Source organism: Pezoporus flaviventris, unplaced genomic scaffold, assembly GCF_033815535.1.
Source record: "Pezoporus flaviventris isolate CSIRO_AGI_PZ_B2104156 unplaced genomic scaffold, CSIRO_AGI_Pfla_v1 ptg000001l, whole genome shotgun sequence".
NCBI classification, from domain to species: Eukaryota; Metazoa; Chordata; class Aves; order Psittaciformes; family Psittacidae; genus Pezoporus; species Pezoporus flaviventris.
Window position 1 is genome coordinate 15,061,467 of NW_026892549.1, and position 26,286 is coordinate 15,087,752.

Consider the following 26,286-nt stretch of genomic DNA (forward strand, 5'->3'; position numbering starts at 1 on the left):
TCCAATAAGGACGCATTTTCTTCCTTGTGCTCAGAATCCATCAACTTTTTTTTTTTTTTTTTTCCTTCAGTAGGAGTTAATGGCCTCATTAATCTGGGGAAAGAGCAAGTGTCAAATGCCCTCTGGACCTCTCAGGTTAGATCTCCAGAGGTGGTGTTTGACGGAGGTTAGAAAACAGAGCAGCGTTTGACAAAAACCTAGCAACAATCTTACAAGTTTGAGATTTGCTTCACAGCACGTACTCTTCCATGTAGTCATTTACCTGAGTGGAATGGAAAATAGGATTATAAATGAATTAGGAACAGAGATTAGGTCCACTGGAAAATACCAAAATTAGATTTTATATTAATGAGAACACTATATATAGAACAGTTTCCTCATCCCTGAATCAAAAATACATCCATGTGCTGCTTAATACATTGAATGTGATTTCTACTAGTGAGGAAAGCCTTTCCTAGCCACCAAGGAAATAGCTTGTATATCTGGCTTTCCCCTATTGCAGGGGTAAAGAGTTTCAAAAAAAAATATTGCCTGGAATGAACTCATGGCTTAGAAAGTCCAATATCAGACTTCTCCTGCTAAGTTGATGGTAGCCTGTTTTTACCTATGTGACAGTAAGATTTTATGTGGAAGGCCATTTACAAGTGGGAGGAATAGCCACCTGAAGATACTGAGGTACTACCTAGTCTGTCTTAAACTAGGTGACAACTAGAGAGACTAACCTTAAGTGTGTCTCAAAGTGCAGTGACAGCATTATGGTTCAGTGAACAATTCTTCTTAACCAACATCATTTAAGAAGCCCTGTGTATTTTTAACTGTACCTTCTATGTACCTTTTTGAGTTGTCATAACATTAAAGTACTTGAAAAATGGTATTTTAAATTATAAGTGATGTAGAAATTTGGTTCTGTTCTTGACAATTAACAGTGTAGTTACACATCAGTTTTCAAATAGTGTTTGTTTAGAAAAATGATAATTGATGCTTTCTGATAAGCTGTACCTTCTCATCTCTGTCCTATGAGCTATATTTGCAGGGCAGTTGAGAATGGAAAATTATTTTATTGTGTTAAAGCCATAGTAAAATACATTTATAATTATACAGTTTTGTATATATGCAGTATATAATTTTAATATTCAAATGTTCTCTAATGAATTTCAATAAATAAAGTAGAAAGGTGTAATTCAAGGCAATTGCCCTTGCTTTAATTCTCCTTATGTCCTCTCACATGTTTTTTTTGTATGACCACTGTCAATTCAAGACTCTTGCCTTAAGTAAAAGACACAGAATAATCTATTTTACATTTCAGCTTTGGTAGAGGGGTATAAAGGCACCCAAATCAACTTTATTATTCTCCCACTTTTTCTGTGTAACCCCCTCATAATAAATTTATCCAACTGGTCTTTCTTTTCACGCCAAGTGATGGATATGACTAGACCATCCCAATTTACATTTTCTTCTTTATAAATTATAAATTGTTGGGGACTGTGGGGTGTTGAATGTGTTGACCATAATGTATTTTTCTCTTGACATTGTATCATGGGCATCATTATGATATGTAATCAGCATCATTGGGTTTTTTTCTTCAGGAGTCCAAAATAATGCTTTAAATAATAATACTTCTAAACCCCATTAATGGAATAGAGCTGGAAATAGAAGAACATATGGTTCACATCTACATTTAGATCATAGAATAATAGAATGGTTTGGTTTGGAGGGGTCCTTAAAGATCATCTAGGTCCAACCCCCCTGCCATGGGCAAGGAATCATGTACTCACGTCTTTCACGCAGCATCATTCCTGTCTCCCATTGAGCCTTTTTCCTAGTAGTTAATTTCTTACTGGTCTATGGCTCTAGTATAGTAAGTTACGGTTGCTTTTAGGTTTATGCTAATAAATATGTGAAGAATGAAATCCTGTTTCATCACACTCAGAAATTTAAGGGAAGTACAAGTATGTGGTTAAATAGTGTATGGTTGAATAGTTTCCAGTGAGATGTGTCACAGCCTGTAGTATCTGAAGTAGCTGATGGCAGATTCATTCATATTATGGAAGTACTAAAGTCTGGATGCTGAAAACATTTTCTTTCCTCTGCATGGGTATCAAACGTTAATTTCTGGATTAATCTAGTTACTTTAAAACCTTGAAGATTGTCTCCCAACAGGCAGTGTACTATTAATGGTTCTGTTCTTTTGCGTTACAGGGGGTTCAGGACAGTCATCATCAATAGCCATAGCTGGCACCAGCCAACCTGCCATCACAAAGACAACATCTGTGCTTCAAGATGGTGTTATAGTCACTACTGCAGCTGGAAATCCACTTCAGAGCCAGCTGCCCATTGGGAGCGATTTCCCTTTTGCTGGCCATGAACACTCACTTCATTTTCCGCAGAACAGCTCTTCAAACAACAATCTTCCACATTCTTTGAATCAAAACCTCCTCAATTCTCTGCCTATCTCTTTGCCAGTGAATCAGCAACATCTCCTAAACCAGAATCTATTAAATATACTACAGCCTTCAGCAGGAGAAGGCAAGTCTGAGGTCAACCTCAACCCTTTAGGTTTTCTCAACCCGAATGTAAATGCTGCTTTAGCTTTTCTCTCCAGTGACGTGGATGGGCAGGTATTACAACCTGTTCATTTTCAGCTTCTAGCAACCCTCCTTCAGAACCAAGCCCAAGCAGCTGCCATGCTTCCCCTACCATCTTTCAATTTGACCATCTCAGATTTGTTGCAGCAGCAAAATAACCCTTTGCCCTCAGTAACACAGATGACAGCCCCACCTGACCATTTGCCAAGCAATCAGTCAGAAAGCAGCAGGGTGGAAACCCTTTTAACCAACCCCCTGGGCAACCCCATACCAAGCTTTTCAGGCACTGACACTACTTCTAACCCCTTGCTCCTCCCAGCTGTCTCTGGGGCCTCAGCGTTAATGGCCTTGAATCCCCAGCTGGTGGGAGGTGTCCTGAACTCTGCATCGGGCAGCACTGCTAATCATCCAGAGGTTTCCATAGCCACCTCCTCCCAGGCAACCACTACCACAACCACTACATCATCAGCAGTGGCAGCACTGTCTGTCTCAACCCTGGGTGGTGGGACAGCAGTGGTGTCAATGGCAGAAACATTGCTGAACATATCTAATAATGCTGGGAATACATCTGGTCCAGCTAAACTCAACAATAACTCTGTGGTGCCACAGCTACTTAACCCTCTACTGGGGACAGGTCTGCTTGGTAAGTTCAATTTCTTAACAGATATAAAAGAAAAACAAAAAAAAAGAGGGTTGGGGAGGGGGAATTTTGGATTCTAGCTTCTATTTCTAAAGACTCCACTTTACCATAATTTTTTAAGGTTTTTGTATGTTACAGCTTGTTTATTACTATGGAGAGAAATTAAGAAATTTAAAATACATTCTGATTTAATTAAGTAAAATTTAATACTGGTTTTGGAAATTATTTTAGATTCCATTTTTCATTCTGATGCCACCTAGGCCTACTATATACACTTTAAAATTCTGCAAGCAATTGGACTTGCTTCATTTTTCAAGTAGTAAAAGCACAGGTGCATCTCTGGGATGCAGTGTTTCATTTCAAGTGCATGTGGCATCACAGGGTTAATATGAGTAGCTGTGCAGTAGATGAAAAATGGTGAAGTACTTTTCTCCAAATGAATCAAAAGTGCCAAAACCACAAGCACACTCCCATGTAAAGTAATCCTTAAAGCACTTGAAGTAGGTCCTCATGCAAGTTCGAAGAGGAAAGTTGCCCTTCGAGCCCTTTATTGTATGTTTATATTTTCTCTCTCTGTTGTTTTGGGTTTTTTTTCACTTCAGCTTGTAATTTAAAAAAACAGGGTATCTTATTTGCCAAACACCTACATCCCAACACAACTGATTAAAAAGCCCTTAAATATAATTTTTTTCTCCTGGGTCTTGATTTTACCAAGAATATTTAATATAGTTAGTACTCCTTTGTTGCTTGGTCTGTGTTATTTAATAAATAGACTAGTAGAAGGAACTAAATAGTGGCAAAGAGCTGATAAGTGTTTTAACTTAACACCTCATACTTGCCTACTAAATGGCTATCATGAACTCAACCCTGCTTTATATTTTCCATGTAAAATCTGACTAAAATGATGCTGCAGATGGAAATTTTAAGAAAAATGAGAGCTTTTAATTAAAAAAAAGAAACTGAACAAATTGATATATTTTTAAGTTTTGTTATTTCATAAAGTCAGGTTTAACTGTGTATTTATTTTACTAGAACTAGAATTTTCATGTAAAGTGGGATTTTTTTTTTTTTTTTTCTCTCTTCTGCTGCCCCACTCTTTGGAAACTAAGAATAAGATTCCAAGACAGCAAATATCATAGAAGCTCATTGTGCCATACTTGGCTGTGTGCTATTCCAAAGGCAAAAACCTTTAGAAAGAGTCCAGATAGATGTGACATGCAAAAGAAGCAATTCTGAAGAAATAGAGGAATAAAGAGCAGGAGACTCATGCCTTGAGGACCATTCTATAGAAGATTGAAGGGAAAGAGTGTTGTTTCACAGAAGCATTTTTTTAGCTGTCAGTTAAAATTTGAGTCAAGGAAATTCCTCCTGACTATTGAAAACTGTACTGACTTAACGTTTCCCTGTGTTTGAATTACAGGTGACATGTCATCTATAAACACTACTTTGAGTAACCATCAGCTGAGTCATCTCCAGTCGCTATTAAACAACAATCAGATGTTTCCTTCAAATCAGCAGCAACAGCACCTTCTCCAGGGGTATCAGAACATGCAGGGCTTTCAAGGCCAGACCCCGATTCCTGGCCCAGCTAACAACCCAAACCCCATGGCATGTCTGTTCCAAAACTTCCAGGTAGAAAGCAAAATGAAATCAATTTTCAAACAAATGTGCAACTCTCAGTAGGTAAAACTATATGCTCCATAGTTAGATTTTTATTTTTTGCTGAGTGTTGAAGACAATATGATATATACAGTTGCTTGCCTGTCTGTGTAGGTTTTGGATTTTGCAAATCAGGAACATTTGTTACGGAATTTTACTCCTTTTTCCTTAGAAAATGGGTATGGTTTCTTTGGAAAGAGTTATGCAGCATGTATTGAAAAAATATGCTATGTATGTTCTTGTCAATTAGTATATGTTATTAGCAAAACTATTTTCCATTCTGAAGAAATTATTATAATTCCTGTTTAGGTCACTCTTACAATTCAGTGGTGAGAAATAAATACTGATACCACTTTACAGCAATTAGAAACTTAATAAATTATTATAGGTGTGTACCAGTCCTCTTATATTCCCTTGAATGGGGAAGAGCTAGCTGTAATGTGGACGGTATAGACTGAAGAAAACAGATGTTAGAATGAATGTGCAATGACAAAACTGTGCAAAAATGTTTATTTTGTTATTATTTGTTGTAACTGTTATACACAGTTATTATGTAAATGCTGTTTAGCTAAATAGACAGTTCTTCATAATGCAAGTTGAGCTATCAAACCAGCATACTGACGGGAAGATAGCGAGCAAAATAGCTGATAAAACCAGAGTTAAAATACGTATTTGTTATTATTCAGTATTTTTGTGGTTGCTGCATAACTCAAGATGTGAAGTCAGGATCGTGCATATAGTGCCAGACAGCGCTTATACCCTTTAAGAGAGAAAAAAGAAGACATTGTTTTCTCAGTGTAGATGTTTCACTCCTGTGATTGCAGAATCACAGTCCTCTAACTGCCTATTAAATCTCTTCAGTTTTGTATGAATTTTGGCTTTATCTCAGTATTTTTTGCTTCAGATTCTCAGTTATATAAATAGTAGCAGTAAGTATTTAAAGGGGCTTTTAGAAACATTTTACCCTTGTTTTTTACATTTTTGTTATAGCACTATTCTTGTCGTTCTCTTCACTGCCTACATATGTGACAAGAAATATAAAAAGCACAGTTACTTTAATCTGAAGGTTACAATTTACACTGGCAGTGCCTGACATTACAGCCACAAATGCATAGGGATGCAGGCACAATTTACAAGGGACTGAAGTAGTAAGAGATCCCACGAGGGAAGCGCTTAACCAAAGGGGAAAAAATAGAAATGTTAGCCAATTCTGAAAGGACAGTGATGGCCTACATTCCAGTGATTGAATGAGGAGCATACAAGAAGCCTAGAAGAGCAGCTGGTATGGAGAAAAGAAGCAAAATTAGGGTGTGGGAAGTAATGAAAGAGAATAGTTGAGAACAGAAATATTGACCTTTGTGGAGGTGTTTAGGACTTGAGAGAAAGGAGGGTGCTGTACTTCAATCAGAAGAGAAAATCCCTGAAAAGACTCTGAATGAGAGGATAATGCAGTCTTAGCTGTGGATGATAGGTTGTATCATTTCGTGCAAGGCATCTGTTTTGATCCAGGAGGCAAATTCTAAGAGCCAGTGTTTTTGTTTTCCTCTAAATTAAGCTTTTGTTTGTTTTCTGTCCATCTTGTTCAGCACTGAACTTCGTAACTGATGCATAGCCAAAATAAAAGTATGTACTGTAACAGTCACCCTGGCCACCATCCTGATGTGTTTATCAAAATGAAACCAAGTTTTACTGTTGAAATGTAACTTTAGGCAGAATAGCAATTTCTTTTTCCGGCTTTTTCCAGGTAAGAATGCAGGAGGATGCTGCTGTCCTGAACAAAAGAATGATCACTCAAATGGGAATGGCACCAGTTCCTGACAGCTCCAACACTATGCTTCCTCCTTTCCAAGAAACATCTTGTGATTTGCAGCAAAGAAATGAACCTTCTCTTGGACAACAAGCAAAAGATAACCTCAATGTTGCTGCTCAGGGTGATACATCGGTGGACACAATCTACAAAGCAGTTGTAGATGCTGCAAGCAAAGGGATGCAAGTAGTAATCACCACTGCTGTTAGCAGTACAACACAGATGAGTCCCATTCCAGCTTTGAGTGCCATGAGTGCCTTCACAGCCTCAATTGGTGACCCGTTAAATCTTTCTAGTGCTGTCAGTGCAGTAATCCATGGAAGAAACATTGCCGTTTCTGATCATGAAGGTAGGATAAGGAGCACTAGAGGAACACGAATACTGAAGAATTCAGAGCATGGTAAAAATTCAAGTGAAGGGGATGGGTATGAATATTACAAATCATCAAGTTGTAACACACCCAAAAAACAGTGGGAAGGGGAGCAAAGTCCTGTCAATGAGGTAAATAGGTGGAAATGTGATGAGTTTCTAGACCACTCTACCCATATCCATAGTAGTCCTTGTCATGAAAGGCCCAATAACATCTCCGCATTGCCATTATTGCAAGGCGAGCAGCATCAGATACTGTTATCACAGCGAAACTGTCAAAGTGATAAAATGTTGGAGGAGAATTTCAGGTATAACAATTACAAAAGAACTATGATGAGTTTTAAGGAAAGACTGGAGAACACTGTGGAACGATGTGCACACATAAACGGAAATAGGCCTCAGCAGAACAGAGGATTTGGGGAGTTGCTGAACACTTCTAAACAAGATTTGATTCTGGAAGAGCAATCTCCAAGTTCCTCAAATAGCTTGGAAAGTTCGTTAGTTAAAGACTATATCCATTACAATGGAGATTTTAATGCCAAAAGCATTAATGGGTGTGTGCCTAGCCCTTCAGATGCTAAAAGCATCAGTAGTGAAGATGACCTAAGGAACCCAGATTCCCCTTCTTCAAATGAGCTGATACATTACAGGCCGAGGACGTTTAATGTTGGCGACTTGGTCTGGGGCCAAATCAAAGGACTGACTTCATGGCCTGGAAAGCTAGTAAGAGAAGAAGAGGTTCACAATTCATGTCAACAAAACGCTGAGGAGGGGAAGGTATATTTATATATATATGCACATATTTATCTTTCTATATACACATGTAGATATGCCCATACAAATGTTTATCAAAACTATCTGAGGCCATTCTTTATTCTTCGTCTCTCATTTTAGTAGGACAGTTTGCTTTTTTCCCATAATTCTAGCTTGCAGAACTGAATTTTCCCCTTAGTTACCTAACAAGAAACTTCCACCAATGCCATGAATCAGATTGTATTTTAGCCTGATTATGCTAATTTACACACAAAAGATTTGGTACACAAAAAATGTTAACAAAAAATTGTTTAACTTACATGGTGTGGTGAGCCAGATTTCTGGCTGGGTTCAGTGAAGCTGATATGAAAGTATAAACGCATTGAAAACTGCAAAAGGGAAAAGTGATTTAATCCGATTGAAGAGTCTGTAAAAAGTAGAAGCTTGTTGATTGACACGTACACTCTTTAAGAGGAAATACATGTGTGTTTTCACCTTGAAAGGAGGTTTTGGGCATCTTTTAATAGTAAGGAAAGCATTCCATTTTCTTCTGGCATACTAAATGATTTGGTTTCTTCTTTTTTGTTTTTATTTTCTGACAAATCACATGCTTGTTGGGGAATATACCAAAAATACAGTTACCAAGGCGTTATTGGTTATTTTGTTACGATAAATGTTTCAAATTCTCGTCTCTAGTACTTGTAAAACACTATATTTTTGTAGTTCTTAGAAATATTTCTAGATAGAAGATGTGAAATATTTTATAAGTGCTGCTTTATAAAGTGTAAATTTTAAAAACATGTAAGCAGAAGGGAAAGACCTAGTGAAATAGCTTTTTACCTCTGACACAAATAAATCAAGCCATATGTCTTTTTTCCCCTGTAACTACCTGGTACACTGCATGACAACAGTCATCATAATGGTGATAGTTGGTTGGACCCAAGTATTCCTACCCAAAATCGGACTAACAGTAGATATCCAAATGAAGGAGAATGCAGGAGGATGTTGGGAAGTGCTTCTTCACTCTGACTCCCACCAGTGCAAAGCTCAGGAACAACTTGAGTTGGAACTGGTGTATCTTTGTTGTAACCACTGCTGGTCTTACCATCTTCGCTGGTGTGCAAATGTAATTTCCCCAAACAGTCCCATAGATCTTTGATGAATTTGGTACTATAAATAACTGGGGTGATGTTTGGCCAGAATGGTTTCAACCCTCTTCCAAGAAAATTTTAGTCTCTCTTTACAGGTAGTTTCTCTGTTGATCTCCTTATAGCCATAAAGGTTTCAGAGAGCTCTAGTCTGGCTATGCTGAACAAAAGAATTTATAGAGAATTCAGTGGACTTTGCTAGCAGTATTTGAATGCTTAAGAGCTCATTCCTTACAAAGGTTTGATCTCCAACTTACAAGTCAGTTTATAAAGTATAGGCAAGTGGCACAGACCACAAAATATAAAAGATTAAACAAAACTGGAAAAATTAGGTGTACAATATCACCATCCCTTATGAATTACAGAAACAGTGATTCACTGCATGTATATTCCAAGTATGCATTTATGTATTAACTTCACAAAGTTGTGTATCTATATGTGTGTGACTGGTTTGATATATTTGAAAAGGGTTTTTTTGTAAAAAGGAGGATTTTTTTTCATTTGCATTCCTTAGCAGCTTTCTAAGTTTACTCTGGAATTTGTGGATACCAGAATGTAGAGTTGCTTTGTGCAAACCCGCCTTCTTTAATTTTCTGTCTCCTATGTATATTATATAAGCATTGTGTAACATTATACTCCGTGGCACAGATTTTATTGTATACTGAAGCGCGAGCAACAGGACAGCAAAATGGAAATGCGTGCATTGCTGCTCATGCAGTACTGACAAGGTACTTATGGAGGCAGCAAGAGAGACTGTTTCAAGTTCATCTGGAAGTCCCATGTAATGAATCACCTCTTGCTTCAGAAGGCCTTTAACTTCATGCTAATAATTTTAAATTAAAAAAAAATAATAATCTGTTTTTCTCCGAGAAGTGGTACAGAGTGAATGATCATTCCAGAGGTCAGGAGTCGAGGTTGAAAGGTGGGATACAGGAGTTAATATAAAAGAGGTGAAAATGTATATGTGCTGTATAATAGTTCTGTTTGTAGTTGAAAACAGACAGGAATTCCCATGCACAATGGCAATCTATACACATGTTCAAACACTCTCATAATGTGTTGTACAGCTGCATTCTTTAGATGTTTGGGCACCCTCTTCTGAAGGAAAGAAAAAGAAGGGGGGGAGTGGAAGGACACCACACCAAACAAAAAAAATTAACCTTGAAAACAAAAAAGAAATAACCTGAAAAACCAAATGGTCTTCAGAAATTCTCTGCTTGAAAAGATCCTGTAACATTACAATTCAAGGTGGGAGCCACTACCAGCAGTTCTGAAAATACTGTTTTCTGTGGAGCTTTCTTAAAGCATCTTTCAAAGTATTTGTATAATCATATGTTAACCTTCTATACTGTAATATTAGTCTTGCTATGCTGTTGGGTTTTCATGGTACTTTGTATGTTATCTGTACTTTATATCATACATAATTCAGTTTTTGTTTCCATTGAAAAGACTTTGGGTATTAAATGTAATAATGCTTCTGTTTGAAGAGCAGCTAGAATGGTATTTCTCACACAGGAGAAGGGAAGAATATTACACCTTTGTTTCCTAATGAACACTTGCTTTTTGGCTATTTGAAAATTAAAGAGGAACCCAAAAGAACTGCAGCAGTAACAGCAGAAATTTGGAAAAGGAAAAGAGCAAGCCTGAAACTGCACACACATCCTAAAATGGAGGATGTGTATTTCATGAAGTAATTAATTTGATTATTAACCTAATCAAATCACCTAGATAAGAACAGAGTTTTGAGTGCAACAGTGTGAAAGTCAGAGGGTTTGTATGAGCAGTAATTTCCAGTTAGTGTATTTCATAGTGATTCTTATAGGGCAAGTACTGTTCACAATATGACTTTCTATCAGTTAAACTAGGTTTTTTTAAGCTGAGCTTTTATAGTTTTACAGATAATAATACATGTGATTTATCAGTGTCCTGAAAATCCCATTTGTATGTATTACTTACTATTGTAATGGCTTATTGTATTATTAATTCAAATATATCTGTTATACTTGCTTCCAATACCATGTTATATTAGCAGTTTGATACTACTACTTTTGTGAAGTGCTGTCAGAATGCTCTACCTTTACAAACTTCCAGTGATGAAGATACTGATTCTTTTCTATTACTTAAGTCCCTTGTTACCCAAACATGGTATTAGCTGTTCAGAAAAATATTTACCATTGAACTTTTTTATGTATCTAGTGGCAGGTGTATACAACCCTTCGCAAAGCTTGCTTCTTATGTGAACATATCTATTCTGAGTATGGATAATGTCCAATTTAACATTCATGACAGCTCTGTCATGTAGTAAAGTGTCCAAGGTAAAGGATCACGATTATGTTATTTTCGTAGAATCATGGAACGGTTTGGATTGGAAGGGACCTTAAAGATAATTAGTTCCACCCCCCTGCCACAGGCAGGGACACCTGCCACACCAGATTGCTCAAAGCCCCGTCCATCCTGGCCTTGAGCACTGCCAGGGATGGGGCAGCCACAGCTTCTCTGGGCAACCTGTGCCAGGGTCTCACCACCCTCATGGTGAATAACTTCTTCTGAGTATCTAATCTAAAACTTCCCTCTGTCAATTTAAAGCCATCCCATATCCCTGTATCCTGTCCCTACATGTTCTTGTAGAAGGCCCCTCTCCAGCTTTCTTGTCAGCCCCTTTAGTCACTGGAAGGTGCTCTAAAGTCTCCCTGGAGCCTTTTCTTCTCCAGGCTGAACAAGTCCAGCTGTCTCAGAATTCTTTCATTCTGTTCAGTTTGAAAAATCAAAGTTTATCCTTTAGCTGTTTTTCAAACATGCTGTAAAATGGAAGGCTTGAGCTGTGGTGTATCACAGAGTAGCATTGCCTCCATTAATACAATTTTAATGTAGGAGATGTAATGCATAAACTGAAGGTGGTTTGCTCATCATGTAAGTGTTTTGTGCTGTTTCTTCTGCTGTTATCCTTATGAAAGCTTCCTAGGTTTTAAACAGATAGTATTTCTTTTGTAGGCATTTGTATTTTTACGAAGTCTGATTAGGAGAGGAAGTATTTCAAGTACGTGCAGTCTTGAATTAAAAGTAAACACAGTTGTAAGGGAAAAGAGCTACAGTCTGCAGCATAATTGAATCTGTTTCATGAAAATAGAAATCTTGCCTCCCCATGTGCCAGTTTCACCATTAATGGCATTCATTTTGTAAGTTCCTGAAATGGCAGTAGTCCCCAATTTCATTATCAGATGTGTAAGTTCAGACATGGGAAATTTGGTCTAAACATGTATTATATTTGCCTTATTTCTAGAGATTCTGACAACTTGCTCCCTGACTAATTTCACATTGTCACATCTAAAAATCTATTTCATTGTGAATATGAATTATTTAGTAATAGAAAGTCTGGGTTTAGAGGGAATTTGCATTTAAGTTTCTTTTTTCTGATTGTATATAGGCATGCTTAATAAATTTGTATTTATAGAATTAATTTTCCTTGTGTCAAAATATAAGCTGTACTTTCTAATCAGACACATGCTATATAAGGTTCTTGTTATGTAAAGATAAAAAATAAGCAAAATGTGGCAATACTGACAAAGAAAAAGGAATTCATCCATTCATTTTCTTTACATTGATGTGCTTTAAATACCTTTTTTTGTTTTTAAGCAGAAATGACTGAGCCACATAATATGCAGAGTTAAGTGGGCTTACGTTTTGAGAACGCAAATGATGAAATATAGATGATATAATTTGTTTTCTTCTCGCTTGTGTTGTTTACACTGGTACTAGCTGGTACCTGTGCAGTGGTGCCAGTAATTATATATACAGACTGCTTAAAAGATTATCGTTCTGGTCAATTTCAAGAGATCTGAAAGTTCCACTTAAGGAGCTTTAAATACCAGCTCAGCAGCCCTGTTGAGCACGTGCCTGTATTCGTTCCTGACTCAGCAGATTGCTGAAGTATGTGCTGCTTAAGAAAAGATTTAAAAGACCTTTTTCAGGACCAGTGAGTCAGCTGGCTAAAGCAAGCTCCAGATAAGTCTCATAGATTCATAATGCATAAATAAAGTTTGTCACTTTGCCCACCCCTTTTTCAAGGCCTTAAGCCTTTTAACTTAAGCATGTAAGGTGGCTCTTCTGAAATAGGAATGAATTTGACCAAGCCATCGGTAGCATTGTTGAACAGCGGCCTTAAATACTTTATCAAGAAATCTGAGATGATGTGAAACATTTTTGTGTTGATGGCATCTATAAAAATTGTATCATGTGCACTAGGCAGCTTGGTATGTTAATGCATTCCAGGTGGTCTCAAAGGTGTAAAATACATTTGTAAAATGTGAGTACAGAGTTAAAAGATTTCAACAACAGTGTTCATATTAATAATACGAAGAAAAAAAGGTTTTAAAAATACTAGTCTCCTTAATTTTGTTTTCATGAGTGTCAGGGTTTTGGTTTCTATTGCTGTGGACCCTCTAGAGAATTTACAATATATCCATATATATATGAGGGGGTGTATATAGCTAGACATTCATTAATTCTTAGCTGGGTAGGTTAGTGTCTTATGGATGCAGTGAAAATTAGACTCCACGATAATGCATGTCTAGCAGTAAAGTAAAAGCAATGTTTAATAATTGCAGGTCTGGGTAATGTGGTTTGGTGTTCATACCTTCACTCAGGTGGAGCCAGAGAAGTTGAAGACACTAACAGAAGGTCTAGAAGCTTACAACCGAGCCAGAAAGAGGAACAGAAAGTAAGTAAATGCTCATTTATTTAGTAGTGAAATGGAATAATTGAATTCTTTTGCTACCTAAGACACTCATTTTGGGAAGCTTAGCAGATCGGTAAAACTGAAGAGTTAATTTTCTGAATTCCTTCTGTTGGTTATGGTAATCAACTCAGATCTTTGATACCTGCATTTTTATTGCATCTTTTGATATTTACAGTAGCCTTTGTAAAATGTCATCCTACTTGTTTGAGCTTTCATGTGTAGGATTTCTGATTTACAGCAAAAAAAAAGTTATTACATCAGAACTGTTCTGACCAAATATGGTTTTAACAAGATCTGCCCTTCTTATCTCTTCCCTCTCCTTCTGGCAGCTGCTGCTGCTGGTAGAGCACAGGTTTATTCAGATAAATCCAGTTTATTTCCCATTGCTGAGAAGCATTTCAGAATTTGTGAAGTCTGGCTATATTTAACCAGACAAGGGGCTCAGTGCAGAGCTTTCCTAATGCTTTGTGCCAGGCATGTATCAATTATTTGGCTTTATCTTGCCTTTTAGTTTTTATTTACAAATATAGGAGGATAAAAAGACACTGAAAGAGTATGAGGACATGAAGCATCAGCATAGAGAAAAAGAGGAAAATGGTTGGCTTTAGAAGCAAAAAAAATCTGGACAGCTATGAAAGGATAGCAAAGTAGAAATTGTACTATGATTGGATTTGTTCTAGGGTGCTGCTGCTTATTTACTGTTGCAGTGCCAAAAAATTACTTTGTGAGGATTTAAAGCCAGCTTGCAGTACTTGTCTTTAGCACAATAAACATAGGCTTAAAGAAATTAAATAATTATTTGTCTTCAGTTCCTTTTATGGTGTAAGATTTTATTTGAGTGTCATGCGGCTCTTAAGAGGAGTATTTTTTATGCCCATGAGACAATGTTGGTGGTTGTTTTCTCCAAGATCATCCTCAAAATAACTTGCTGGAGTTTAAGGGTGTGTGGTGAGAACACAGAAGGGCTTTTGGCAACTCCCCAGTTATTTGCTCATGTCCCTGAAGTGAAATACGTGACTCAAGTAAGGTGACACCAGGAACAAATTTAAAGAGGTGTTAAAGTTGAAATAGTACAATTTAAGAACTCCCATCTTCTGATTTGCATTCGTATATTTAGCAGACTGCAGGGATTGTCTGCAATTCCACTGAATCCGATGGCCTTGTTTAGCAGCATGTCTGGTGCTGCCCCATTGCTTGCCCATAGGGAAACCAGAAGTACTTGATTATCCCAGCCAGTCTGGGGCACATGGTTGCCCCTTCCGTAGGGTTGCTTTACAGCCCTTAAAGTTTTTTCCTCTGTATTTCTACTTGTGCATATTTCACAGTTCAAAGCTTTTAGTATTTCCTCATGGACCCTTCCTTTTTTTCCTTTTCCTTTTTACCTTTTTATATCTGAAAATGTTATTAATCTCTTTATAGTCTTTTTTCTGCTTTGTCTCTCTGGTTTCTTGTTACACACAATTCCAGTTGTTTTAAAACATTTAGCATTAGATATAATTGCTACACGTAGAATACTCCTGTTTCTGTTTCCTACTTATCTAAGTATTCAGCACTTATACGTATCACCTACTGGCGTCAAGTTGAACACTTTTTTACCTATGAAGACACAGGTAAAGAAGCACAGGACAAATTCAGCTGAGAGAGCATGAACTAGCATTGCACAGGTCCCGTGTGTTCTGCAGGGCAGGGTTAGCATCCAAAGTCCTCAAAATGACATTCAGATTTCCTTAACTCCATTCCTCATATTCCTAACTTTCTTGTCTCAGCCCTGGTATATTTTTGAATTATCTTCACTGCATGGCCAATCTCCAATAATATACATCGATATTATATGTTAAATATAAAATTATTAAAACTTAATTAAAGATTTCAAATGTCTGCAAAGCTGAAAGCTGTGTTATAATAGGGGTGTAATAGGATGGCATTCAAGTTGCACCTCAAATCCAGTACTTGTGAATTCTAAATCTTAATCTAACTTAAGAGCTAGTTTGTAGTGAACACACAAGCTAGAAATGGCTTGTGTGTTCAGCTTTTTAGGGTTGTAAACAAGACACCAGACAAAACAAAAAGTCATTGTAGCACTTTTCACCAGCATAGGCAATGTGTTACCCTTGTTGAGCTTTGTAACTTCAACTAGTAATAGAATCTAAAACATTTTCTGTAGAAAAAAATGTTTTGCTTGGGGGTGTCTTGGAGGCATCTCTTCTGAGACATGTGCAGAAGTGGTGAGAAGTGGTGTGACTTCTTAACTGTCCTGTTTATTCTGGGGGTTGTAGGAAGATGCACTCGAGTACAAACCAGTGAGCCATTCCCACCTTTCTCAGCTCCATCTTACCTCAGCCATTCCATTCCTGTTTGAGCCATATCCCTTTTTTGCTTCCAGCAGGTCATGACGTAGCAGCTTCCTCACCTATCCAGCTGTGGTCTCCAGAAGACTCTGTTCCCAGTTTTCCCTTATCAGAGCCTTGTCTGATCCAGTCTTTGTTTTCCCCAAGTTTTGTTATTATCACTAGCATTCTCCTATCACACTGCACGCAAAGGATCTCCCAAGGGTCATAACCCAATGCTGTGTCTCCTTCTTCTGCGGTTTTGTGTTTCTCTGCGTGTTATTTCCCACACCAGGGTTCTCTTTTATCGGGAACGTGCCCTTTGCCATCCCTACCATTACCATCTCTACTATCCATGCTAAGTTATTTCAAAATGAAATTTGGGCAGCGGCATCTTAGGGTTGAAGTTACATCTCTGATATTACTCCTGTTGAATGTGTGCCATATTCAGTCTCCATCCTGACACAGTCTAAGTCTCTTTGTCCTCTCTAGGTGTGAGTCTAGTAGCAGCTTGCCCTATACTATTAAAAGTCAAGTGAGGTGGGTGCGCTCAGACGTCATTATTGCTGAGGAGCTGCCCAGAGGCAGCGATTGCAGGTGAAGTCTGGAATATGTCTACTATAGGAGGGAGCTTCAACTCCAGACAGGCTCAGACTTCATTCTGATTTTATGATTTGGTAAAATTTTAAATTTTAATGCATCCTAGGTGGGGGGAGGAGGAGGATTAACAGAATGCTTTTTACAAAACAGTTATCTTCCCTTCTTCAAAGCTGCTGGCCATGGGAGCTTTTCTAAGATACGTTGTGCTGCTTTTTAATGAGAGGAACAAACTGTCACTCCATGTTCTTAAATGTAATTTGATTCTTACAGGTTGGTTTGGTTTGCGTCACTAGAGGCATGATGCATATGTTGATCAGGTAGCAAATTCTCAGGTTTTAGCTGCAGTGTTTTTTCTGCGGTAAATGGGTATTTCAGTGACAGACTCTTCTGAAACTTTGATTTGCTATGGGGGCAGATCATTGTCTTGACAATAAAATTAAGATAACAACAGAGTCTTAAAACTACAGTGCAAATGATCATGTGTATTTTAAATACTTTCAAATGGCTTTTTTGACTCAGCAGGAATTTCATAAATATTTTAATAAGGGTGGGTTGCTGATAGAGCATAATGTTGATTAGATAACTTTACATCACATACAGGTAGTTTGACATCTGAAATCTGCTTCTAGGTGACATACAAGTCAGCAATGCTATTAGTTATTAAGGTATCTGTTATCTGTTAAGGTATCAGTTACTAAGATACAGTCATATAGCCTTTATAGGAACTTAAGTTGCCACTGAACAATATTATGTGTCATTTATAAGATCGAAGAGTGCCTTCACTTGCCCAAGTTGCGTAACTTAAATATATTTTTCGCATGCAGTCTAGCCCAAGTAGTTAAAATACCCAGGTGGGCATGTCAGGCTGGGTATGCAAATTTTTATTTCAGTTTATCTTACCATTTCTTTGGCTGATTTAAACTACATTGCAGTACATGATTCGAAAGTTGCACCATACTCAGTAAGGTTTCTAGCTTTTTTAATTCTTTTGTGCAGTTGATGCCGTGGTATAGCTCAGATAACCAATGCAAATTGGTGTTAGGGAATATCCTCTTTGAATAATGAAAAACAGACCCTCTGATCTCCTGTCTTCAATTCTCCCAGCTGTACTGATGGATATGAAAATAATTGCTGATCTAGGAGGGTGGAATTGCTGTACAGCAGTGCTGGTCATATAGTTCATCTGTGCTACTTCCTTGTCAGTCTTTTTGCCAATGCTTGTAGTTGCTATAAATCTTCAAGTCAAATTCAAGGGAAGAATGTCCCAGCTGACATGATGAGTTTGCTTTCCTTATTAAAAGGAAAGGGGCTTTTTAGAAAGTGTCTCCTTCTGTGATGGACAGTCTTCCCTCATGATGCAGATGGCTCTCTTCTTCCTCCCCTCATTTCCGCATCTCCAGAGCAGAGATAACAGTACTCTCTTACTTCCTGATGATCTTGTGATGGATGCTCATAATAATGTCCCTCATCTCCAGGATGATTTCTCTCTCGTTTCATATTCAGCCATTTGTCTTCAAGGTCATTACTCTTATAAATGTACTTACTCAGTTAAAGCCATGAATGAACCTATCTATCTGTCTATCTCTGTGTATATATACCTGCTTTTAAGCAGAGATCTGCAACAAGGTGACGGTGAACAATATTAACTTGTGCTCAAGTACGATTTGCTACCTTGAAACTCTTGAGGTGTGAAGATGGAGCCGCAGAAGCATGACCTGTCACGGACAGCATGGTCTTTAAGCAGGAAACTTCTTTAAAGAAGAAATATACATAAATCAAAAATGTCACTGTACAATTAGATGCGTGTGGAGCTGCCCAGTGACTTGGGGTAACTTTGGGGTTGGAAGAAGAAAGTCTTCATCCTGCCTTTACCATAACCCTTGGTGTGCTGTCATTCTGAAACTAGCTGTGGTTCTAAAACTGTCATAGTAAAACCAGCAACGTTTTAGAGGATTCTTGCCACTTATTTTCCTCTGGCTATTTAACGTTAGAAGGGGTATTTCACTTTGAGCTTTTTGTTTTGGGTAAAAAGACTTTTCAGCTCACACAGTGTTTTCTCAGGAAGACAGCAGTGTATGTATTTAGTCCTTCACAAAGGTATTGCCAAAATGTAATGACATTTACAGAGTAAATGCAGCATGGAGCGGAAGTAGGCAAGCTGGCACTAAAGGTTTAATAACTTTTGAAGTCCAGAGTATTCCTCTTCTGCTCCTGATCAAGACCCATGCAAGTCTGGCCCTTTGCTAATGATGAAAAGAAAAAGATTGCACAAAATGCCTCGTTACCAGGAAGTGCTCTGGCTTTTTATTCATGGGTGTAATTGACTTGTGGATATTGTAAATAACCGTCCAACTTACTGAAGTGCTGGCTTTAATTTTTCTTCCTTAACTACAACACAAGCCTTTAGTTTGCATAATATGGTCTGTAGATCTGACCTTGCTTACTTACGCTATAACAACCTGGAGGCTCTACAGTTAGTAGAATGTGTCCAGTGAGTTAATGTGTTTATTGGGGTTTTTAAATCTACTGAATTTTTTCTCAGTTACTAAGAATTATTAATGGTGTTATTTTTTTTCTTCCTAGAAGTGGAAAGCTAAATAATCATTTAGAAGCTGCTATACATGAGGCCATGAGTGAACTAGACAAAATGTCTGGGAATGTAAGTTTCTTTTCACATTAGCACTAATCTCCTTTTTCTGTGTTTCTGCGTGTGAAGACTGGGAGTGTTGGTTTGGATTGCTTTCTAACATATTTTTGGTTTCTGTTTTCTTAAATGACAAGGAAATTTCAGTATTTCTCCTGCATTAAAACTGTTTGCAAATGTCTAATCATTCTGAAAAGAATGGGGAAAATTGTGGGATTTTTGTTGCATTGCCAATTATATTATTTTTCACAAAAAGATTCCTGGGCATACCTTTACACATGCAGCCTGATAATATTTGGATTAGTTCCAGTCCTCCTATTCCAGGGGTTTTCTCTGACTAGTGACACAAAATCAAGCTCATTTGTTTTCTGTTTGAGTAGCAAGATACTGAAACCGCATTTAAAAGCATCATTCTTTTGAATGTAAAACTCTTTGAATAGTTTTCCTCATGTGAAATGAAAGATCCTGTCAGGAAAGGTAAGTTAAAAAAAAAAAGTATTCCTAATATCAAATCTAAGAGTGTTTTTTCTACAGTAATTACACTGTTATTTGTAAGCCCTAAGTCTGTCTGATATAAAATGTGGTTTACATAATATCCTCGTCTTCATACTTAAAACTTGATTGTAATTTTATTGAAGCACACTTAGAAATGCAAAATTTTTATCACAGCACATGAAACCTCCCCTATCTTACCAATAGTAATTTCTCAAATTATTAATTATAACACATTTGCATACAGAAATTGCATTTTCCTGATATTCAGTGCTCAGTACTGAAGATGCTTGTACATGTGCATATTTAGAAATAGTAGTAAAACCACAGGGGAGCTTCTGGAGTGTATAAAGTGAAATGTATACAGAACTGGAGGCTTAGAGCTGATTTCAGAACCACCGAGAAATGTTAAGTAAGTTACGCAGTAGTTTTTAATGGCTGCTCTAAGTAATAATAAAAGCAATCTTTTGTTTAAACTGAGTTTTACAGAATGAGATAGGGTTTTGATTTAAAACAGTGTGCATTTTCCTCTTGTCTTTGGAAGAAATAGGAAAGCAGTATCTGATTGTAGGTCTGTTACAAATAAATGTGGGGTATGTGTTTGGCACACACATCTCCTGTGTCGATTACACCACCACTGACGTGTTTGGGCTCTAACATTCTAACTTTTTTTCATTTATAAAGCCAGTGATACTATAAACTGTATGGTGTGTGCATTTTAACCGTGATAGAACTGGCTCAAGGAAAACTGCTGTAATTGGATTTTCTCATCTGGTTGTTTCATAATGCAGACAAGCTGATGTACCAGCCTGAGTGTCATTACCTACTCTTGGTTTATATTTAAATTATCTGCTCACAAAAATTTGTGACCAGAGTTTATTTCTCTAACGACTATGATTCCTAGAAGCACTCCTAGGGAATCTGTGGTTCTCTTTTTAGCGACTTGCATTTTTTTTCAGCTACTACTGTTCGGATACCTGTTACATTTTAAGTGAAAAGCATGTGCAAACAAAATCATTAGCTCAGAATTATTTCTACTCGTAAGAGCAAATAAACACGAAGTAAATGTTACTGGTCTGAAGGAATCAGGACAGACCCAGGGAAATAATATAGCACCTTGCTGAAGGATTTGCTGCTGTTCCTTGCCTGCTGTTGGAAAGCTGCAGACTGCTCTTCCCAGAACAGCAGCTGGCTTCCACCGACAGATGGTGGTGGTATTCCACACTCAGCGCCTTCCTCCACGGCTCTTCTTCCAATTAAGTTGTGATTTTTACTGAGCAGACAGTGATGAAAAACTGTTTCACACTCAAACTAATCTAGCATTTAGCTTGAATTGAGTATTTCCTTTTAAAAATTAAATGAAGACAGTTTGCTAAACATAGCTTGTTTCATAATAATGCTACCATGGACCCAAATTTCACTCCTTTTATTTTCTCTGTTAGCAATATTTTCTCACCACCTACTTCCTACTCTATTGCTCTTGTCATGAATCTGTGTAAAGGTTTGTTTCCAAGAATTTGACATAATTTCAGTTCTGGGTTCCAGTCCCACTTACGCGCTTTCACAATTACTGTAGCTGGAACCTTTCTCCAGGGTAGCCAGGGTTCAAGGCACACAGGTTGCAGCATCAGCCTTTTTCTCTCTACTGCCTTAAAGTTCTTGAAGTTCCCCATAACTTGGGCTTCCATGTATACCTGAAGTGTAATAAGAACTGTTTCATAACAACATCTCAAGCAATCCTGTAGCTCATTTATTACTGGCTGGTTACTTTGACCAATATTCTTTGCTAACTTCTAAATATACTTATTTTTAGGTCCACCAAATCCCACAGGGAGACAGACAAGTGAAGCCTCCAAAGCCCAAGAGGAGGAAGATCTCTAGATAACATTGAATGTCTTTGTTACTGGTCCAGTACTTATCAAAATGAACATGCACATAGGTCCATATGTAGGTATTGATATAGACATGGTTATATCAATATTTATATGAAGACAGATAGATACCATCACAGGGTGCTACATGGATTAGTGGTACAATATTTTTGATGATTAGGAGGGATAGTGATTGCTGGATAAGCCAATCAGAAATCTTGAAAGGTTGCAGTAACAGTGTCAGATGATTACTGATTTTTTTTTTCTATAATACTAAAATTGTGATTATAAGGAATAGTCCAAATGTTTCTGAGAAATTTTCATTGTGTATATAGATAATACAGAATTTCATGGTGATATCTGAAATGTAAATATTGTACAATATTGTCATGTACAAGCGTACCTAATGCACACTTTATCTTTTATTGTACAAAAAATAGTGTACAAAATTCTTTGGTTTCTATTGAGTACACATACAAGAGACTACCAGTGTAAAGTGATAAATAAAAATACAGCCTAAATGCTTTTATATGATAATGTAAAAGATGCTGTTTTTGTATTTAACAGCAGAGAGAAGGCATGATTATGTAATACCTTAATTATGACATACACTTCACGCCACTGAGTGTTCATTGATACTGTCTGTTTGGAATGAACCTTGCCTGGAAGTACTGTACTCCATTTCAGGTCTCTGTAGGAGAGTGCAAACTTGCAGATTCCTAACGGGATGTGGGATCACAGCTCTAATTATTAATTCAAAGGCTGCAACTGTCGGTTGCATTTTTATTTACGTAGCTTTTAAAGTAGAATGCTGTAGATTTTATTAAAAAGAGAAAAAAGTAGATGGACTATTTTAGGCAACCATTTCTGTAGTTAAAGTTTCATAGCCACCTGAGAAACTAAACAGTTTATATCCCCCCATAACACTGACCCCTCAAAACCCCTAGATTTATTAGCTTAAATTATCTAACGTCATTAACCATCGTGTTTACTTTTAAGGGGGCAGATGCCCTGCTTTAATAATGTGATCAGTATTGATTACGGTTTGGTTTTGCAGTAGAGTGAAAGGGCATGCTCCGCAGCGTTCATGAAAGTAATTCCAGTACCCATCTTACAGTATTAAAACAAAAAAGAATTAAGGGTGGCTTACAAAACTATTAGCAGCGGTAATTTTTATCAGTATTATGTAACATATCAGATTTATTTTATTTAAAAAGAATTATTTATACCATTAACAGATTCTTATATATATTAATGTGGCTGAAATGTGCAGGTTAAATCTATTAACCAAATTATTTATGTTATATTAAGTGAGAAATGTGAAACATATGTAGAAAAAATTAATACACTACAGATTTAAAAGTCTAAAGCTATGAGCCATTATAAAATTAACGAATGGAAGTATAGCACAACATTATTTCCATTTTATTTCATTTTCTTTTTATCACGGATGGTGGAGATGGTGATGGAAGCAATGACATCCTCTGACTTCAAGGCTTCCTGAAATAATTCCCATTTCACCATTCCTGGTCCTGGGGTAGCATGCGTAACCCCCACCTCTTAGTCCGGGGCCACCGCTTACCTCACATTTCCTTTTTTCCCCCCTCCCTGAATTCCCAAATCTCACTCTCTAGCTAAGGACTGGCAGGGATCAGCATCCTGGGAAGCTGGCAGTATTGCCGCTCTCCAGACACCCGGCACTCGGCGTCAGGATCACAAGTCATCTCTTCCCATCCACCTTGCCCAAGTCCCAGACTCCTCTCTCTGAAGGACATGACCGAGACCAGCCATCCCCGAGGATGACGGGACTTGCCAGGGCATGCAGCACTACCTCTGGGCTCGTCCCTGGGCTTTCTCATGTCTGGCAGAACAACTCCCACTCCTCCTTCCCCCCAGCCCGAGGGATCACAATAGCTGCACTGGCTACAGGGGCCTGGAGGCAGGAGCCCTTCCTTCCATGGGGTAGGTTCATTTGTCTTTTCTGTAACGCCACCGTCCTCCATGCAAGCTCATGTGAAGTGACTGATTTTCTTTACTATTTTTCTCAACTTCTGTCTTTCGGGGGTGTAGTTTAGCTCACGTTTTTCTGTCCCACGTTGACGTGTTCGTTCAAAGAGTCACTGTTGGCCATTGTCTACGCCAGCTGCTTTCCCACTGTCTCTCCACACCCGCGTGGGTTTTAACTCACCACTACATGCGTGCGTGCGTGTGTGTGTGTGTGCGCGCGCATGTGCGAGCGCCTGTCTTGATTTAGGTTCTTCCTCCCTTTGCTTTCTGTCCTAGAACCAAGTTTGTATTGACCGACCCCTTCTTTTGGCATTTTAACTAATTAGGTTTGTACTTCCTCACCAATGTATACTTTACATCAGTAGACTATGTAAAGTATTTTTGTGCACTTGATTTCATTGGTTAATAATGGCATTGATGTGGGTGCTAGGAGTAGTTTGCTTCAGTCCATACCAATTTTTTTTCTCTTTTAGAGTTTTTATGGTTTCATGTAAGCAGTTAATGTAAATATTGTGAGCATTACAGGTCATGCAGTGTTGTAACATTTTAAGAAATGTTGCACCTACTTTACGATTAAAAAACTGGTCACTCATACTTGAATTTTGCCCATAGAGCCATTTCTTTCTCTTTGCATTGAAGCATAATATACTTTTTTGATGGAGGCCCAACCCTTCTTTCTACCTTATTATTTTTGGTTTAATAAATCTATATTTTTTCTAATAGAAGACTTAAAAATGAAAATTTAAAAAGTACTTTTTGCCTACTTTCTAATTTAAGAGAGAATTCCTATATTTAAAAGGTAAAAAAAAGAAAAAAATACTCCATTGTGGAAAGTGGAACAACACTTTATATGTCATTAATATGGCACAATCACACGAACCTGAACTGGCTGAGTAAAGTGAGCCCATGATGTCAAGCAGTATCTCAGTAGATTAGGGAACGACGTGATTCTTTGAGGATGTAAAGTGTTACATATTCTTGTCTATTTATTTATTTATTTATTATGCTTTCTTTTGCTAAGTGGGTGACAATGTGGTTGAGTCATTCAGATGACATTCAAATTAAAGGAAATATTCCTCTTTCTATTATGGTGCATTTTGTGAACACCATAAAAAAATATTTTCATTTATTTCAATGGATTTTCTTCATATTCAGAAAATGTTTGGCTGGTATCAACTGCAAAAGCAATATCCACATAGCTTAAACAGAAAAACTTGCAAAAATCAAAAAAACCCCAACCCACCTCTGATGTCCCAGGTCTGTTCTCCTCACGGTCTAAGGTTTTAGGGGTTAAAATTTAAAGGTATTTCCTAAATCAGCTCTGCAGAAGGTTTCTAAGTAATGTGATATCCTTTTGGAGTCCCTGAGTTTGATGGTATAGAGATATTAGAGGGCTCATGGTGGACTGAATTACCTTAGGACTGCTACCTTTCTTAGCTACAGTTTGTATTTTGCTATGTAGGGTTGTAATGTGAGAATTCCAGAAGAGCCGTAGCATAAAAGTGCTTTTCTACTTTTAAAAAAAAAAAAAAACCCATTCTAGTCTTACTAAGAATTAGAGATTTTTTTAATATCAGTTTTGTAATTTTTGATAAAGTTGTCAATATTATGATTAAATCACCAGAAAAAAAAGTTACTGTGATGTTCTCTTCGGGGCAGGGCCTATGTCTTCCTGTGTATTTGTAAGATGCCACAGTGGGGTGCCCAGTCTTAAATGGGGCCATGGGCACCGCTATCAAATTAAGTAGCAACCAACAACGCTGAGGTTGATTTCAATGCATAAAAGCCAAGAGAATTCACAGATAAGACTGCAAATCCTTAGTTTTCCTGCTGCGTCCTCCGGGAAGGCAATACCATCGGCTGTGACATCCGAAGGGTAAGTTGGGGAAGCCAGTGGCCATCAAAGCTTTTGCTTGCGCAACCCAGGACCTTCTCATCGAAGTCAAAACAGGCCCGCTCCGACAACATGGCTGTTGGTCCCCTCCCTCCCTCTGCTGTTTTTACCAGTATTAGCTGAGAAACTTCATATTTCAGGATTCCCCAAAAAAATACCTAGTGGTGTAAGCACATTATTGATTTACAAAATCCCAAAAGCATAAACAGCATTTAGTTCACAATCTGGTGCAAGCACAATTCACGCTGGTGTTGAATCAGCTCTGGAAAAACGCTTTGAGACTTTAAAAAAAAAGAAAAACAGAAAATAAATGTGTTTGCCCCCAAATCACAAGCCCAGGGACTTTCTGGGGGCACTGGGAGCCCCCACTCCACCATGCTGAGCATCTCTGCCCTAATGCTGCCCTTTGGCCTGGTTTTTGTGCCTGTGCACTACCGGGGATGAGAAGGCTCACTGTAAAAGACAAGCACGTTTGCCTGTCTCCTACAGTATTGCTCAAATGCAGCGGTTACAGCAGGGGCTGGTGGTGCATCACTGCAGCTGCAACACTACCCAAACATATGTACCCCAAAAAGTCCCACCAGCTTCCTGGCCAACCCTGTGTTGGAAGCCGTTGTTTCAACTGGGATGGTAATCCATTCTGTTTATTTAGCATTTGAAAGCTGAGCAGAGGGAAGTCAGGCCTCCATAGCTCATTTCTCTGACAGGTTCAGCAATTCATTGTCTCTTAGGAGAAAAAAAAAACACCAGAGGTT

The 26,286-nt window shown here is 37.8% G+C and overlaps 1 protein-coding gene across 17 annotated transcripts in view; it reads left to right on the top strand.

Moving 5' to 3' along the window:
• Positions 1-22,159, top strand: part of MBD5 (methyl-CpG binding domain protein 5) — a 154,187-nt gene extending 132,028 nt beyond the window's left edge. For 14 of the 17 annotated variants that reach the window (XM_061445281.1, XM_061445297.1, XM_061445294.1 and 11 more), the window contains 6 exons: positions 2,200-3,228; positions 4,646-4,857; positions 6,629-7,837; positions 13,566-13,678; positions 19,207-19,282; positions 21,573-22,159. In XM_061445281.1, the coding sequence (XP_061301265.1) occupies positions 2,200-3,228; positions 4,646-4,857; positions 6,629-7,837; positions 13,566-13,678; positions 19,207-19,282; positions 21,573-21,644 (2,711 nt within the window). In that variant the 3' untranslated portion in view covers positions 21,645-22,159. The remainder of the gene's footprint in view (positions 1-2,199; positions 3,229-4,645; positions 4,858-6,628; positions 7,838-13,565; positions 13,679-19,206; positions 19,283-21,572) is intronic. The other 3 variants (XM_061445378.1, XM_061445388.1, XM_061445396.1) reach the window with 3 other exon arrangements.
• The last annotated feature ends 4,127 nt before the right edge of the window (positions 22,160-26,286 follow it).